At 53.3% G+C, this 15,067-nt stretch overlaps 4 protein-coding genes across 4 annotated transcripts; 1 reads left to right on the top strand and 3 right to left on the bottom strand.

The window, feature by feature from the left end:
* Positions 1-2,196: 2,196 nt before the first annotated feature.
* AB675_9413 (uncharacterized protein) lies at positions 2,197-3,390 on the top strand (the record flags this gene model as incomplete). The annotated part of the gene is made up of 1 exon (XM_018149943.1): positions 2,197-3,390. The coding sequence occupies one exon, from the start codon at positions 2,197-2,199 to the stop codon at positions 3,388-3,390; it is 1,194 nt and encodes a 397-aa protein (XP_018001531.1).
* Positions 3,391-3,993: 603 nt separating this feature from the next.
* AB675_9412 (Peptidyl-tRNA hydrolase) lies at positions 3,994-5,005 on the bottom strand (the record flags this gene model as incomplete). Its single annotated transcript, XM_018149942.1, has 2 exons — positions 3,994-4,680; positions 4,802-5,005. The coding sequence occupies 2 exons, from the start codon at positions 5,003-5,005 to the stop codon at positions 3,994-3,996; spliced, it is 891 nt and encodes a 296-aa protein (XP_018001483.1).
* Positions 5,006-5,308: 303 nt separating this feature from the next.
* AB675_9411 (uncharacterized protein) lies at positions 5,309-6,636 on the bottom strand (the record flags this gene model as incomplete). Its single annotated transcript, XM_018149941.1, has 2 exons — positions 5,309-5,827; positions 5,932-6,636. 2 exons carry the CDS (start codon positions 6,634-6,636, stop codon positions 5,309-5,311), a joined length of 1,224 nt encoding a protein of 407 aa, XP_018001487.1.
* A 790-nt stretch (positions 6,637-7,426) lies between these two features.
* Positions 7,427-14,511, bottom strand: AB675_9410 (uncharacterized protein; the record flags this gene model as incomplete). The annotated part of the gene is made up of 2 exons (XM_018149940.1): positions 7,427-10,713; positions 12,228-14,511. 2 exons carry the CDS (start codon positions 14,509-14,511, stop codon positions 7,427-7,429), a joined length of 5,571 nt encoding a protein of 1,856 aa, XP_018001570.1.
* Positions 14,512-15,067: the final 556 nt, after the last annotated feature.

Raw genomic sequence — 15,067 nt, 5'->3', positions numbered from 1 at the left:
CATAGATCAGGGCTCGGATCAATTGCAGATCCAGTCACGGGTTCGAACCGTGACATTATTAAGAATATATAGTATATATTATAATAGAAACTACATTACTATAAGGGTGGTTAGCTATGTACTAAAGTAGTGAAGATTATAGTCTGTTAAGATATCTAGAAGAATAAGATTATGTAGCACTATATTAACAAGCTTATTATTAGTAAGTATAGTGTGAAGAACTATATGTGGAACAAGACAAGCATGTTTTATAGATAGAGAGATCTTAAGGTGCTGAATAATAATATGATAGGGCATTAGATACTGTATGGGGATGGGATAGGTGGCAGTGAGGTTCTTGATGATGGTGAGGGCAATTGTACTACTACTTTTATATAAACACCTGAAAAGGCCACGTGTCATCATCGTACGGCTTCAAAATGCAGCGTTGACAGTGACGTCGCCGTGTAGTATGATGATTCTCTACGGATGTCATGCTACAGTAGTAAATTTGGTGGGGAGATGACAAGATTGGAGAAAAGCGACATTTATTTCTGGAAGTAGGTGGACGGCAGGACGGTTTGTAGGGCCCGCCTGAAAGGGCGCTTGGCGCGAAAAGCTTGGGAAGACCTCATGTACGATTTGTTTCTCCTTTGCTATTGCTCCTTCACGCATCTAAGCAGCGTGCAGACCATGGATACGCCGTCGAGCCAAGTTTGAATTGATCGAGGGATCGCATTTGGTTGTCTGATCCAACCAGACTCGTCCTAGAGTAATGTGACGGGGAACGGAAAGAATCGATAGCCTGGATTCAGCGGCGACTGATTACGATCAGGACGTGCGAGTGAGCTTCAACATATTCTTCTCTGACGACTCGACAATTCGAGCACGACAATGAAAAAAAAGGTAGGAGGGAATCGGACCCTCGTGCATTCCTCAAGGGAAGCAGAAGTTTCGACAGACAAGTAAGTGGAACCAGACGCATTTTTTCCTCTGACAAGTCGGTCTTCAAAGAAGAGCGCATACCCTTCGCGTTAGCGCCAACATACAGAGATGTGGCAACGCACGATGGTGACCGAAGTCAGCGTCGTCTGCCAGACCATCGTGATCCACTTCTTCATGCTTCGACTGCGACGATGTTGAATCGCGATGCAGGAGACCTGAGAAGAACTTCTTCTCAGAGGGGGACCCTGCGGGCACTACACATCTGCCTCTCTGCTAGTGCCTGACACCGCTGTAGTGAGGGGACTATCGTGAAACACCGCAGGTCGGATCAGACCAGGTCAGCAGGGGTGTTGCCAGGTGTGTCGTACGAGCGCGCCGGGTCTCACGCCGACGTGAAGACTAAATCTTCGGCTGTGCCTCATCCATCTGGGGAAAATACCTCACCCAAACAATCTCTCGAACCACCGAAGCCTGTTGGACCGGAAGCACAGCAAGCTGTCCAGCAGACCTCGTGGCTCTGGCCAAGAGGTACAGACGCCCAATCTTCATCACGCTTGACCACAGGAACGCCAACCCAACGCACGTTCCTTTGTTGTGGAAGCTGCCTCCGGAGAGGTGGGACCCTGATGTGGCTCCGTACCGATTCGTAGCGCAGCACCAGGTCGAGCGCATCAGGGATTCAGCACAACTGCTCGTCAAACACGCGCGTGGACGTTATTGTCTGTCGAAAGTCTTTGTTGGAAGACTCTTCTGCTCCTATTATGCTGTCAATCGCAGATGTGGAAGGGATACATTCACCATTAGACGAGTCGTGTGCGAACATTGATCGGATGTCGGACTGTTGAGGTCAGTGATCTGGCCTTGCGGTGTGCGGTGGGACCTACCTCAACACTGTAGCCGCCGCAGAATCGGAGCGCTTTGGTGCGTACTTTCAGCCACTACAGGACATCAGTGTGCAGAACCGGCGCAATGCATTCAAACTTACTGTCAGCACAGACTGAATGATTGCGGATAGATGCTGAAATGTTGTCTGAGGGCAAAGAGAAGGAGGTTGGAGGCAACTGGCCTCAAATGAAGCTGAGGCAGCGCAGGCAAACAGACGAGGCATTTCTTCGCATTTCACGCTGCCTTCATATTTCGACTTCACTTGTGAGCGAAAGGCTACCCACGAGACTCCACTTGACGTTTCAATGGTTTAAGGAGGGGCATCTGCGCGTCTCTCACCGTTGTCAACCACACTTCGATTACGCCTTTTCATATCGCAGACACGAAATGGCGCAAGCAAGCACCGATCGATTGGAAGCGCTCGAGGCCGAGCACCAGGCTCTGGGAGAACAATATTGTGCAATGGAGGAGCACCTTGGCGAGTTTTTGGAGAAGATCGAACAGCTAGAAGAGAAGATCAAACAACTAGAGGAGAGCAATGAGGAGCAAGAGGAAACGATTAAGGAGCAAGAAGAGGAGCTTGAGCAGGAAGACCGCTTACTTGGGCTCTCAATGCATAAGATCCAGCAGCAGAAGGAGAGAATTTTGTCTCTACAGGCGCAGCTGAAGAGGGAGGAGGCTTACAACTACAGCTTGATCAAGAAGCAGCTGGATGGAGAGGAATTGCACTCCGATGAGATGATTCAAGGTCTCGCTCGGGTCCGGTACCACGAAATGATCGAAGAACTCGAGAGCGCCACATTGCGAGAAGAAGAAGCCATCGACCAACTGTTCGAGCAAATCCCAGGAATCACCCAGGATGTGATATACAGAGAGACCGACTACTACTTGAGTGGCCTCGAACAGAGCACGAAGTACGTCGCTGACCTCAAGGCTGAGAAGGACGCGCTCGCAGTCGAAAACGCCGACCTCAAGACTGCAAAGCACGAGCTCGAAGTCGAAAACGTCGACCTCAAGACTGCAAAGGACGAGCTCGAGACCGAGTTCGCCCGGCTCCAGATCGCAAATGCAGAGCATGAGAATAGTGCTGCGAGCCCAGTCTTCTCGCCGGACGCCATGGTTCAGGTGCTCGATCGTGGTGCAGAAACCACTGGAGGCGCAAAGGTGCAACACTCTGGCCGCAAAAAGCGCAGCGCAAAGCAGGACGGCACATACAGGGGCTCGGATCACATCAATGTCGGCATCTACATCTGGAACGTGGGCTCTGGCAGCTATGGCAAGGTCATGGTCATCCCCGTTGCGACCGCAGCGATCCCGGATTTCGACTCCCTCACAAGAGCTGTACGAGCCATAATGGCTGCTGCTGGGTTCCTCGGTCTGAACAACGTATCCACAGCCTGGCTATGCAACACTTACGGCGAGTGGAGACAGACGAAACCAGCGAGTGGGGTAGACTTGCTGGCGGCTTTGGCGAAGATTGGTGGTCACGCTGAGGCAAACGAGAGTAGCAACTTTGCGGTGTCTTACCTGCTTTTCCCGGACGGCGCGGGTAAGAAGGCTCAGGTCTACCCAGCTGCCTAGAGATGAGGCAAGATGGTCACCGGCGATGAAGCTGAGCTGCCGATATTGGTCAGCCTAAATCAGAAATCTGAGGAATTCTGAAGTCATACTGGAAGTGGAGTTGAATTCGATGCTAGACCATCGTGAATTAGCCGCCAGGCGAACTTCAGAGACGGCTCAGAGAAATTCGAAGCACCTCGCCGAGAACTATGAAGGTGATGCAAGACAACATTCAGAACATGTGTCTCTAATGCTGAATCGAGACTGTCTTCTGGTCGAGCGATGGTCCAGGTTCACGAAGAGCGGACAGCGGCGAAAAGTGAAGTCGAGGTCGCGGCTCAACGTCATGATGGGACTGCGATATGATTACGGCCTGGAGGCCTTCCGAACGAAGATCCGAGAATGCTGCCTCTGGCACACCGGAATCACTAGCTAGGGTATCAGAATGCGAGAAAATTACGAAAACTTGATTCGCAAACCGTGATTGTACGTATATGGGTGATGTATTCCGACCCTTCGCTATGCAGTGTCCAATACTGGGTATCTTCGCAACAGTTCGGTTCCTTCATATGCGTCCAGCTAAATACAGCCGTCTTTCACAACAATGTGCGTCGCCTGTAGGGCTTACGCTGAAGTCGACAGAGTCTCCACCTCCCTGTCCAGCATCTGCACCAGCTCATCACCCTTACTGGCGATCTCCTGCTTCTCTTTTCCCGTCAGCTGGCCCAACACATAGCCACTGACCTGATCTTTATCTCGGCTCACGGGCCGACCGATCCCAATTCCGATCTTGAAGTATCGCTTATCAACAAGCTGCTTCATGATCCCATTGCCATGAAACTTATCCTGAATTGACCTGATGCCATTGTGGCCCGCTGGGCTCGTTGGACCTCGCCGCAGCTTCAACTTACCAGGCACTAGCTCGAGCTCGTCGTGCAGCACAACCAGACCTGTGACAGTGTCGGCCTGATCGTGTTCCGCGGCGAAGGCTTTCCAGGCTTTCAGAAGTTTCTCGCCAGAGACATTCATGGCGCTCACACTCTGCCAGAGCGTATACTGTGGGTGGCCGGCATCTACGCCGCTGCGCATCAAGCCAAAGTTGCTTTTGACCAGTGGTCCGATGCCCAGTCTTACGCGCAGTGCGTCCAGCAGAAAGTGGCCAGCGGAATGCCTAGTCGAGTGATAAGGTTTGACATTGCCGATCGAAGCGATCAGCAGCCGCACGGAGCGGGGGCTCGACAGCTGCATCGTGTTGACGGACAGATATGGCTTGCCTTTCAACGGCTTCTTCTTGATCTTTAACGGCGCGACCTGGAGATTGTCTGTACTTTGGTGGCGGAGTCGGGGGATTCGGCGTGGGCGGGAGGGCCTGTTCGCCGTCCTGTGGCTCGTCGAAGCTCAGCGACTTGAAGTCAAGACTTAATTCTCTGACATCGTCGATTCTCGAGGAATTGCGGCGGTGGCGCAAAGTGTTTGGTACAGGTGCAGGCGAGGATCGGGAGCTGTGGTCATCGGCATCAGATTCGATGTATGAGTCGTCAGAGCTAGCGGTATGCACTTGGTGCAGCGGACTTGTTGAGCGCCTGCGCTGTCGCCCACGCAAGGGCGAGGCACTGCCTGTGCTTTCGTTAGACATGGTGGAAATGTCGTGCCTGGAACGGGAGCACAACGTACTGCAAGAAACGAATGACGATAGTTGGAGTCGCAGGTACCTCTTTAGATGCTGGAGCCGCGCGCCAGAAGCGACGTGGCCGGATAATGGTCTTTGTGTTTCGAAAGCAGCATCGTTGACAAAGCCAACAAAAAAGGCTCACTTTTTGGAGTAACGCAGCTCGTCGGCCTTGCCAAGTAATTTTGCGACTGCCATTCTGGGTGACGTCATCCTATTGGCGGCCGGGTCTGGAACAATCGTTCGATACTCGCATTCATCAGGAATGCTTCAGCCATCATATCCTCTCTGAGGAGTGTGTTCATCGCGGTGCAAAAACTCCTCGTCTTCGATAGCGTCCAAGTCGTAAAGTCGATCGACTGCATCTACGGCGTTAGCGGGTCTGCCGGGCTTGCGAAGAGATCCTGCGAAACTGTTGTCGCTGCTTGATGGATCCAGTGTTTCCTTTTTCATTTCCCGGTCTGTGGTGCTAGCCGGCCCAAAGTCCGCCCCGACTGGAACGTTAGACTCGCGCTGCGCGCTGTGTCGCTTCTTGCTTGACACGAAGCCTCCTCGCGAGAACGGCCAGCTGGATCTATGGGAATTGTAGGTAGTGCGTACTGCTTCGCTGCGCGGAACACTTTGTCCGTCGAGATGCTGCATATTGCCGGACTGCGTCGTTCTGTCCATGTCCGAATCGTGGAAGAAGGACCTGAGCTTGAAGACCTTTCGAATCAAGCCCCATGCATACGGCATGTTCGTTACGATGATAATCGTGCTTGCTTCTCTGCAGTACCAATAGACCCATTCCTGGCGAAGTATTAGAAAGTCCTGCAAGCTCGCAACGATCACACATCGTGGACTGCAGCCAAGGCCAAAGTCAAGAACAAGAAGGGAGACTCTGGGAAACTCACCACGCTGTATGGATCCTTGAAGCTTGAAACCTTCGAGGCAATCGCGCAAGCCATGCTGAAGAAGCCCAGGGAGAACGGAAATACCATCAGAATCTTCTTCTTGAATTCCAGCTTCTGCCGCAGGAGCATAGGCAGTGGAATGGCGATGATCAAGAGATCTGAGGTGAGATTGAAGCACAAGTTCGTGATCAGATGGTGCAGTGCCGTTGTACACTGTGTGTTATCGGTCGGCACTTCCCAATAGTCGTGGAATGGGCGGCACCAGACGCCGAAGTAAAGGATGAACATGACGCAGTAGGTCACTATGCAGTATGTAGCGGCAAGCTTGACCCAGAGATGCTGGCGGAGATTCTGCGTCAGCCGCCAGTAAAGAATCAACAGACACCCCTTGCCACCCCACTGCACAGCGCACATGCATTGCTCAACCAAAAGGACTGTCTTGCTCCCCCAGGTCCTGGTCCGAATCTCTTGTGGGGTGAGGTCGATTGGAAATGCGGGATTGATAAGATTCGTCGATACGTCGTGGTCAACATTGAGAAATGCGATCAGCACGGTATAGAGTCCGACAATGAAGCCCATGAACCAGTCTTCCACTTTAAGCTTGCGCACCGAGCGAAAGTGCCAGATTCGAGAGGCATATCGTGCGAGCACCACGCATATCGCAACAGAATACCATATCCATGACTCGACTGTGAATTTCGACATGTCTCGAGGTCACGGGTCGCAGCGCGACGCGGATCGGGGTTGGGATCGGGTAACGCTATCGTGACATGGTCGCACAGGCAATCGGGACGGAATGAAATATCGTGTCGCGAACAGGCGGGCCAGCCATGACCGTGAGGCAGTAGCTGAGAGAGAGTGCGCCAGCTCTTTTCTACCTCTGCGAGAAGTTCATCGAGTGCCCGCAGACGTCGTCGGAAGTCGTTCACATGCGCGCAGTGGTTGGCTCGGTGGCGCGGCTGATAATAAGGTGGGCAGCGATAGCGAAGACTTGTCCATTTCTACGATCAAGAACTTACTAGGTTGCATGCAATCAGTAGAATACGAGCGCGACTGATAGTCGGGCTCGCAGGTGGGGCCCGGAATCGAGGCTTGCGACCTCGAGGATCGACTCGGAGTCCGCCCAGACCAGGAAACCTTCCGTCATCGCCAGCAAACCATGGTGCTGTCAGTGTCGCCGTACATGAGCTCTACTAGCAGACGAGTGTGATATTTTGATGCTTATGAGAATCATTGATCAATTCCTCTGATGCCACGTGGCCCCGCTCCGCTGGGTCAAAGAGTATGTGCCATGTGTGAGAGGCCCATGCTCTTTGTACCCGGGAATCCGGAAACCACGTGCGCTGAACATACCTATGGATCAATATTCAACCACATGTATATCGTATTCCTGCATCCGCCCTTTCAGGTCATCAAGAGTCCGTGTACATATGCTGACAACAATTCTCATCCGCTGCCGCCATAAATGCCCTTTTCGCCTGGGCCGGACCTGTGCCTATCCAGTCTTCACCCCAGCTTGCATCCTCCTCATCATACTCCGATGAGCATCCATCATCACCGGCGTCCGCATCCCCTGATCCATCACCAGCTGCGCCTGGTTCTTATTAAACTCCATCCTCTCCTCTAGCAATCTTCTGTGTTCTCTGTCCAGTAGCATCTGCGCCCGTCGGTGCTCCACACTCTCCTTCGTCTGAATCTGCGCTACCAGCCCACCATTTGCAACGCCTTGACTACTCCGCCACTCGGCCAGCAAGTTCTCCCGGCGCATGCGCTCGGCGGCATCATCTCGTGAGCCCTTGGGCTGGTGCGAGTCGTAGCTGTCGAGGCGTGTCTCGGAGCGCATAGCGGGGATGGTGAGACCAGACATAAAACTAGAGGAGCGGGACACGTGAGGGTTTGAGGATGAGTGGGCAGGCGCGGCATAATGCCCAAGACTGCTCGACGAGCGCGTGACTGGGGTATTCTGATAGGCTGCAGCGATGTTGGTGGAAGAAGTGTTGCTTCGATTTAGCTGGTATGGGTGTGCGAGGCCGAGAGAAGTGGCTGACCTGCTGGGTTGTAGCGCGGCTGGAGGCACGAAGGGCAGAGACGCGGTCCTGACAATGCGCTGTGGTCCTGCAGGTGGACTCATCGGGCGCTGCATGCTGGAATGGGCATTCAAAGAACTAGCAAACTCGGTCACAGCGTTTTCGTCGATGGGTTCGGTGATTAAGGTCTTCTTGTTGGACAGAAACGTACTCGATCTCTTGCCCTGCAGCTGCGGACGGGTAATTGCAGCTGGCGCATTGCTGACCGGGGCCTCCTTTGCCTGATTGTGGGCTCGAGTGGCCTCCGATACCACAGCAACGATGCCATTCTGACTTACAGCAGCCACATGAGGTGGAGGTGGTGTGGTCGATGCTTGCAGAGTTCTCGTCCGGTCAACGGTAGGTACAGGAGCAAGCTGAACAGCAGGCTCTTCAACTTCTACTGGCAGCTGTTCCGGCTCGATGTAGATGGGCTCATCTGCCTCCGCGATGTGCTTAGCCCACTCATTGGTCCGGTAAGCCATCACGACATGAGAAGTCTGCTTTGGGATGCTCTCGAGAGCGCCGGGGGTTAGACCATCTGCCACCGAGCTATGCTCTGTTGTATACCTTGCTTCCGAACTGTTCGAGCCTTGACGTGGGGTGCTGTCCGAGACCGTTGGTGTGCCCTCTGGTTTGGAACCCCCTTGCGAGCGCGACACAGGGCGGAACAAAGCTTCAGGGTCGTCTTCGACTTCAACAGAGTCTGCGGAAGGCGAAGGAGGAACTTCCGGTACCTTCGTCTCAATCGTCGAGGGCACATCAACCGAACTGACATTTCTTGCTGCAAACTCGGCTAGTATTGGCGGCACTGGTTCGGCATCCATGTAGCTGTTTCGTTTGCCATATTTTGCGAAGATAGACATTCGGTCTTCCTCATCGAGCGTGGCCGCCAGCGATGACGCTCTGCTGCTTCTCGGTGATGGGAGAACCAGCTGCTCAACTGAAGCTGAGGGCGTTGCTTGGTCTGACGCATAGCTCAGTCGAGACGACACGCTGAACATTGAAGCAATTGATTTGCGTTTCGATGACGAGCTCTGAGCCTCTTTTGGAACGCTGAGGCGTTGAGCGCTTTGCGGCTGAGCGGACTTTGAGGACTTGGCTGTTCTGGATTCCGGCTTCTCAATTGTCGGAATCTTGAATGGCAGGGGTACAATCTCAGGGACATCCGTCTTGGCTGAACTGTCCTCGACGGGCGGTTCCGGCGAGCCCGCTGCTTCAGTCGACGTGGTCTCTTGCGGCGTAAAGCTCTCCGTCGATGCAGTGCCCCCGATAGGCGCATTAGCATCGAGCGCACTGAGTGCTTTCAGCCGCTCCTTCGAAGTCGTTTTCTCCGGAAACTCTTCCTCAGTCTCTTCCGGAATCACGTCCACAGTGGCTGTACTCTGACGTTTGAGGTTTCTAGCACTAACCTTTGATCGCACACGGTACGGTCCCGGCGCAGCAGTTAGCTCCACGCTTTCTACAGAAGACATTCTCTTGTCCTCTACTGGCGTAATGTGAGTAATGCCCTTGTCAGGGTGTGCGTCTGTCCAGAGAATAGTTGATCGCTTGGCAGCTAGATTGTTTCCGAACTGCATCTCCCACTTCGGTCGATCTTTCTCGTTCTGTCTTTCCAAGTGTCTGCCGATGGCCTCCTCAACGACATCTCTTCGGCGCTCATCATCGAGCTTGATCGCGTTCCGCCTGTCCCGTCGCGCTCGAACAATCCGCCACAGCTTTATCTGCGACAGTACTCCGATTATCGTGACCAAAACAATTACTATCAATTCCACAATCATGCCTCGCGTGATAGGATAAGTATTAGTGTTTAAAGGAAACAAGTTGTCGTTCAACTCCCAAATGTAGAACCAAAACTCTTTCAGTCCAGCTCGGGAAAAGCAGTCAATGCCCAGAACGAAGGCAGTGGCACCTGCGAAAGAGGTTGATCCAATCAAGCCGTATTCGCGAGTATAGCGGCTAAAGGACAGCGACCACACAGCAACACTGAAGACGCCTATGAGGATCGCCTTGCCGGTCTGCTCTGTGATCAAGCCTCCTGGCTTCAGACACAAAAACCACATGCTCAGGCAAAATCCACCGAGCAAGCATCCGAAACCTTCAGTGACTTCCTTGAAGATCAGAGACCCGCCGCCGTAGAGACATCCGGTCATGAAAATAGCCACGAAGTAGGCGCCTTGGACCGCAAGGCTGATCGGAGGCTTCATTACATAGTCGATAAGCACCGTGACCGATAATGCCGCAAGAAAACCGTTCGAGAGAAACACTTGGAGGAAGCGGTGTTTGATACCTATCAGAGTGTATGCGACTCCGGTCAAGATGAGTATAGCTCCGGCGATTCCAAAGGCAGGCGTGATTGCAGGCTGCAGTGGCAAAGCTATAGGTTCCGATTGATCTGTCGTTGACGGTTGAAGATTGATCTGTGTCGTTGCTGCGGGAGCACCCGTTGCGCTTGACGAATCTGTTGCATTGGATGTGGGACTTGGAGACGTGATGAACGTGGTGCTTATCACGGTGCTGCTTCGTCCTGCTTCGGCGGAACTTGTTACAGAGCTGGTGCTAGAGACTCCTGCAGACGAATTGTCCTCCTGCCCGAGCGTAGGCCCTGTCGTTGGTCTACCAGCATCACTGACCGTGAGAGACGCTGACACGCTTGGCGCAATACTCGCCACATCTGTCGATTGTACATTGTCCTGTCTGATTCGCAGCGCGTCGCCTGCAGCTGATGCTGAGCTTTGGCATGATAACGCTACGGCCGTCCATATCAAACCCCGGCCGGATCGCATGTCGCAGGAAACTGCAGCTTCCTTTCAAACGTCTAGATTGTCGCCATTTCCCGGTACCGGAGTAAATGCCTGGTCTTGATGTCGCAAAGATCGTCGTAAATCTGCGAGTCAAGTCGTCCTGATTGAATATATTAAATGAGTGTATTGAGTGAAAATAGAAGGTAGCTTTAAAGGAATGTGCTCTCAAGAGAGTGTGAAGAGGTTGCAAAGAAAGTCAGCCACAGCTACATGAGCGTTAGCAGCCAGGCGAGCCAGGTTCTTGATGCGGGGGAGTCAGCAAGCTCTGCAGCAGCTAAGGTCCGGAAACGCTATGCTGAGGTAAATATCTGTATAGAGCAGGCATCGGACCTCTTGCCCGGATGACCAAAGAGCTTATGGGCTGCTTCCTACGTAGTTTTAGAAGGCTTCGCGTACGAAGTCTGCGCTTTTGCAGGTTTGACTTCAGGAAACTGATCTCGCATTGAAGTCTGACGCTGTAAAGGGCTCAGTTCAGTACCCGCATGCTCTCAATTAGAAGTCTGAGTGGACAGAAGAGTAAGGAGACAAGGTGCTGGATACATAGTCTAGCCTTGTATAGAGTGCTGGAGATTCAGTTCCGTTCAATCTGGTCAGATGTTTGGGGGCTCGGGAGATTTGATCTCGCCTAGGCTGGCGTCAGGCTTGCCGAGTACGGTCCTTGCTGATCCGAACAACTGGTGTAAGTGGCAGGGCTGAAGGAACGGCGACAATAAAGCTGTCGCTGGTTCAGCGACGAGACTCGGTGCAACTTCGCGCTCGTGCACAGGACCACTACGCGGCGCGTCCCTTGCTCCTGCCGCAGGTGCAGCTGCATGGCCTTCCATCATCTGTGAGACACAGCTCGGAAAGGATTTCATGGTCGTGATTGCCGTGTGGTTGAAATTAGATATCGACTGACTTTATTGAGGCGACTCCTTGAAAAGCTCCTATTGGTTCAAGGCGAAATATGCCCTCGAGCCAGGTCCACTACGAATGGACCCCCATCTCGAGTTGTTCGGCCCCCTTCGATCCGCGAGCCGTGACCCTGAGAACCTGAACCACAGGACTTGCACAGCATTTACGTGTGTCCGAAGGGGAAGAACTTCGACGAGATGCAGTACTATTCTAGGTGCGTATGACTTGCAAGTCGCAGCTGTACTGTGTGTTTGCCTTGGAGCACTCGGGAGTAGCATCAGAGCTCAATAATGTTCTTGAATAGAGGAATATGTACATGAAGCAGGCTTGAGCACTCCAGCACAATCAGCAGCTCAGCCTTCCACTACGGTCGCGACATCACTGTCCTCCTTCTCAAGATCTCGAGAGATCTCGTAAGTCAGTACTGTGTGATCTGCGTAAGTCAACATCAACCGGTATCGCCCGTCAGCCCTTGAAGGCATTCGCGTCAAAGGCCGCGAGGATCGCTTCCACGAACGATGCACCGGCTCACTTCCCGAGCCAGAATCCTCGGCTTCAGGGGAACTTCGACGGCGACGTTTCTGCGCGATGTCTTCTCCATTATCATCATCGGAGTGATCGTCTAGACCTTGATCGCGATCCGGCAAGGCAACGATACGCGGATCGAACGTGATCTTTGCATCGTCGCTACTGGTTGCGTCATCCCAACCGTCTCCAGAAGTTTGCCGATGCTCGTCTTCGAGTTCCTGGCCCTGTATGGGCGCTGTCGCGATTCCAAGGAGCCATACACCAGGCCTTTCCCCGGACTTTTCCTGTCGTTTTGTCGGGACAATCCAATCAACACGCAACCCATAAGTGCGTGTGTTCGGGTGCCGAGTCAGCGCACAAATTGCACACCTACCAAATTGGCTTGCAATGATGACAATGCCGAGATCCGGGATTTGTTGCACCATGTTCAACCTGCGCATAGAGCTACCTTGGCCGCGCCATATGCGGGACTGAGGCAGTCGTTGCTCTAGCATACCGGCGCAGAATATATGAGCTCCACTTTGTTGAGGAGCATTCAGCAGCCTCATGTTATTGGTCGTGCAATGAATTGTTGGGACACCAGGCCCTCTGAATTCACGGTCCCGCGATTGTCTGCTGTCGCGTGTCCGTTTCTTCGCTTTCACTGCTTCATTCGAGCCTGCTGGGGATGCTCGCGAGCGCGGCGAAGCGATAGTCAGTGGTGCTATTTCGACTTCGACGCTGCTGCGCTGTGTGACATGTGACAGTGACGTTTCACTGGCAAAGCTGACGGGTGATGTGCTGCGTTCGTCGTTCGCTTCCGAGCCGTCCTCCTCCGCTTCTGGCGAGTCCAGATCACCAGTTTCGGAGTCGTCCTCAATATCGTCTTCTGTATCTTCGACATCGTCGTCATAACGATCGAGAAATATGTCCTCGATATCCCGAGACACGTCGGCCGATGGCTGCTCGCTAGTCATCACAGGCTCGGGTGCAATCGATCGGCTATGCAAGTCTCCGTTCGCACGTTCACCATCCGGGACCGTGGTTGTATCGTTGGGCCGCTCGCCCTGCGAACTATCGTCGTCCGACCAGTGATCAGCAACCACATCGCCCTCGTCATCCGAGGAATCCATAGAAGAACTATCGGATGAATCAGCCGACCCGGTTTCGAGAAATGGATGTCTGTGGCTACGACCGGGGACTGTCAAGCGAACGATGCTCGTGATGTCGTAGCTCTCGCGTGCATCGTCAATTGGAGGCGCCGACTTGTGCCCACAGAATTGTGCCATACTCCGAGCAGGATGGAAAGAGGCCGGATCGAGAGCTGCGACGAGCCATCCAGCTTCATCGTCCAGAGGTTGATAGCCGAATATTTCTTCCACACCGAAATGCCATGTTCTCGCGCAGGTGGCAGGCCACAATTGCCACATCTTCAGGTATCCCGATATGTCAGTACTGAGAAGCCACTGGCCTTGTAGATCTTGGGAGCTGTTGACAAAGCTGATACTAGGTATGTTGGAACGGTGCCCGTTTGGGCCGGCAAGCACAATTTTGTAGTTGTGATTCCGCCGACGTGGCATTGGCGAAGAGCTTTTGGGATCCCAGTCCCTCCAGTCGGCCTCGTCTGACTCACATTGGTCGGTTGGAACAGCTTCTGCAGACCGATCTGCGTATCCATCACCAGATAGAGCGAAGGCGAAAATGGTAATCGTAGCGAAGCCTTCGGACATTGTCTGACGCTGTTGACGAGGCACATTGGCTGAGACCGCAATTAGGCGAGCTGAGCTGTGGATGGCAAGCCCCCAAGCAGATTCATGAACGCACTGGGTGAAGAAAGGGCGCAAGCCAGCGACATCAGATCTTGCCTCGTTGCTGAAGCGATATGGATCATTCCTAACGGCTTCGTATATCGCCTTTGTGTGATACCCAGTCACGTTCCCTGAGTCAGTCGCGACAAGCAGAATTTCCTCTGTGCCCAAATCTCCTACAACCAGATGATTGATTGCATGAGGGTCTCCTGGATCAATATAGCCTCGTGCATGTGGCTCGGCCAACGCCGGCGGTATGTACAGCTTGGGCTTCCTCCCAAGTGTCTGGAAGGGAAATGATGGTGTGTATACCGCGACACCACTTCTCGAGGCCACGAAGTAAAGATTGTACCGCTGGGACAACGCCGTCAGGTTGCAGCGCCAGGACGATGTAGGCGGAGGAGTGTAGATGCCATCTTTCACGAATCTTTCCCTGCCAGACTCACTGCTGGCCATATCAATACCAATAGCCTGGTAAGGCCGAGGGTCCTTCGCGTCCATTGCGGTGGCGGGTGGCGGCGGCTGGAGTCCAATACGATACCTCACGTATTGCTCAAGAGAGGAGAGGTGCTCGAAGGTGCAGGCAAACGAGAGGAAGCCATAGCAAGATGACTTCACTTGCCTGAGGATGTGTATTTCGGCCTCGCGAGATTCAATCTGCCGCGATCGTAGTCACTCTAGGTATGGAAAGAGCCTATTGAATCGTGGCGGGAGGGGTGATGCCGTACACTGCCTTGAGATCTCGGTGAACGGTCTGCAGCCTGCGACGCAAGATCATGCGGCAGGACCGAAGCGTTAGGACTGATTGCCGATACAGTCACCTCGCAAGTCCCGAGCGCATGCCCTAGTGGAAGAATGTCCAGATGGGCGACGTAAACCGCGTCTCGGGTTGGTTCAGTTGAGGTCGCAGTGCCCGGGTGGTGAAGGGTAGGTGGAGTTCAGCTGACCCCGGCCGGAGCAACAACCCGTTTTTCTCCATTTCAATTCTGACAGATCACTTCCTTGCTCACTACGCCGGCATCTATGCATCACTGCCAGGTTACAACCCATCACTGCC

Source organism: Cyphellophora attinorum, assembly GCF_001299255.1.
Source record: "Cyphellophora attinorum strain CBS 131958 chromosome Unknown Contig9, whole genome shotgun sequence".
In the NCBI taxonomy this organism is placed as follows: Eukaryota; Fungi; Ascomycota; class Eurotiomycetes; order Chaetothyriales; family Cyphellophoraceae; genus Cyphellophora; species Cyphellophora attinorum.
This window is presented reverse-complemented; position numbering and strand designations above follow the sequence as displayed.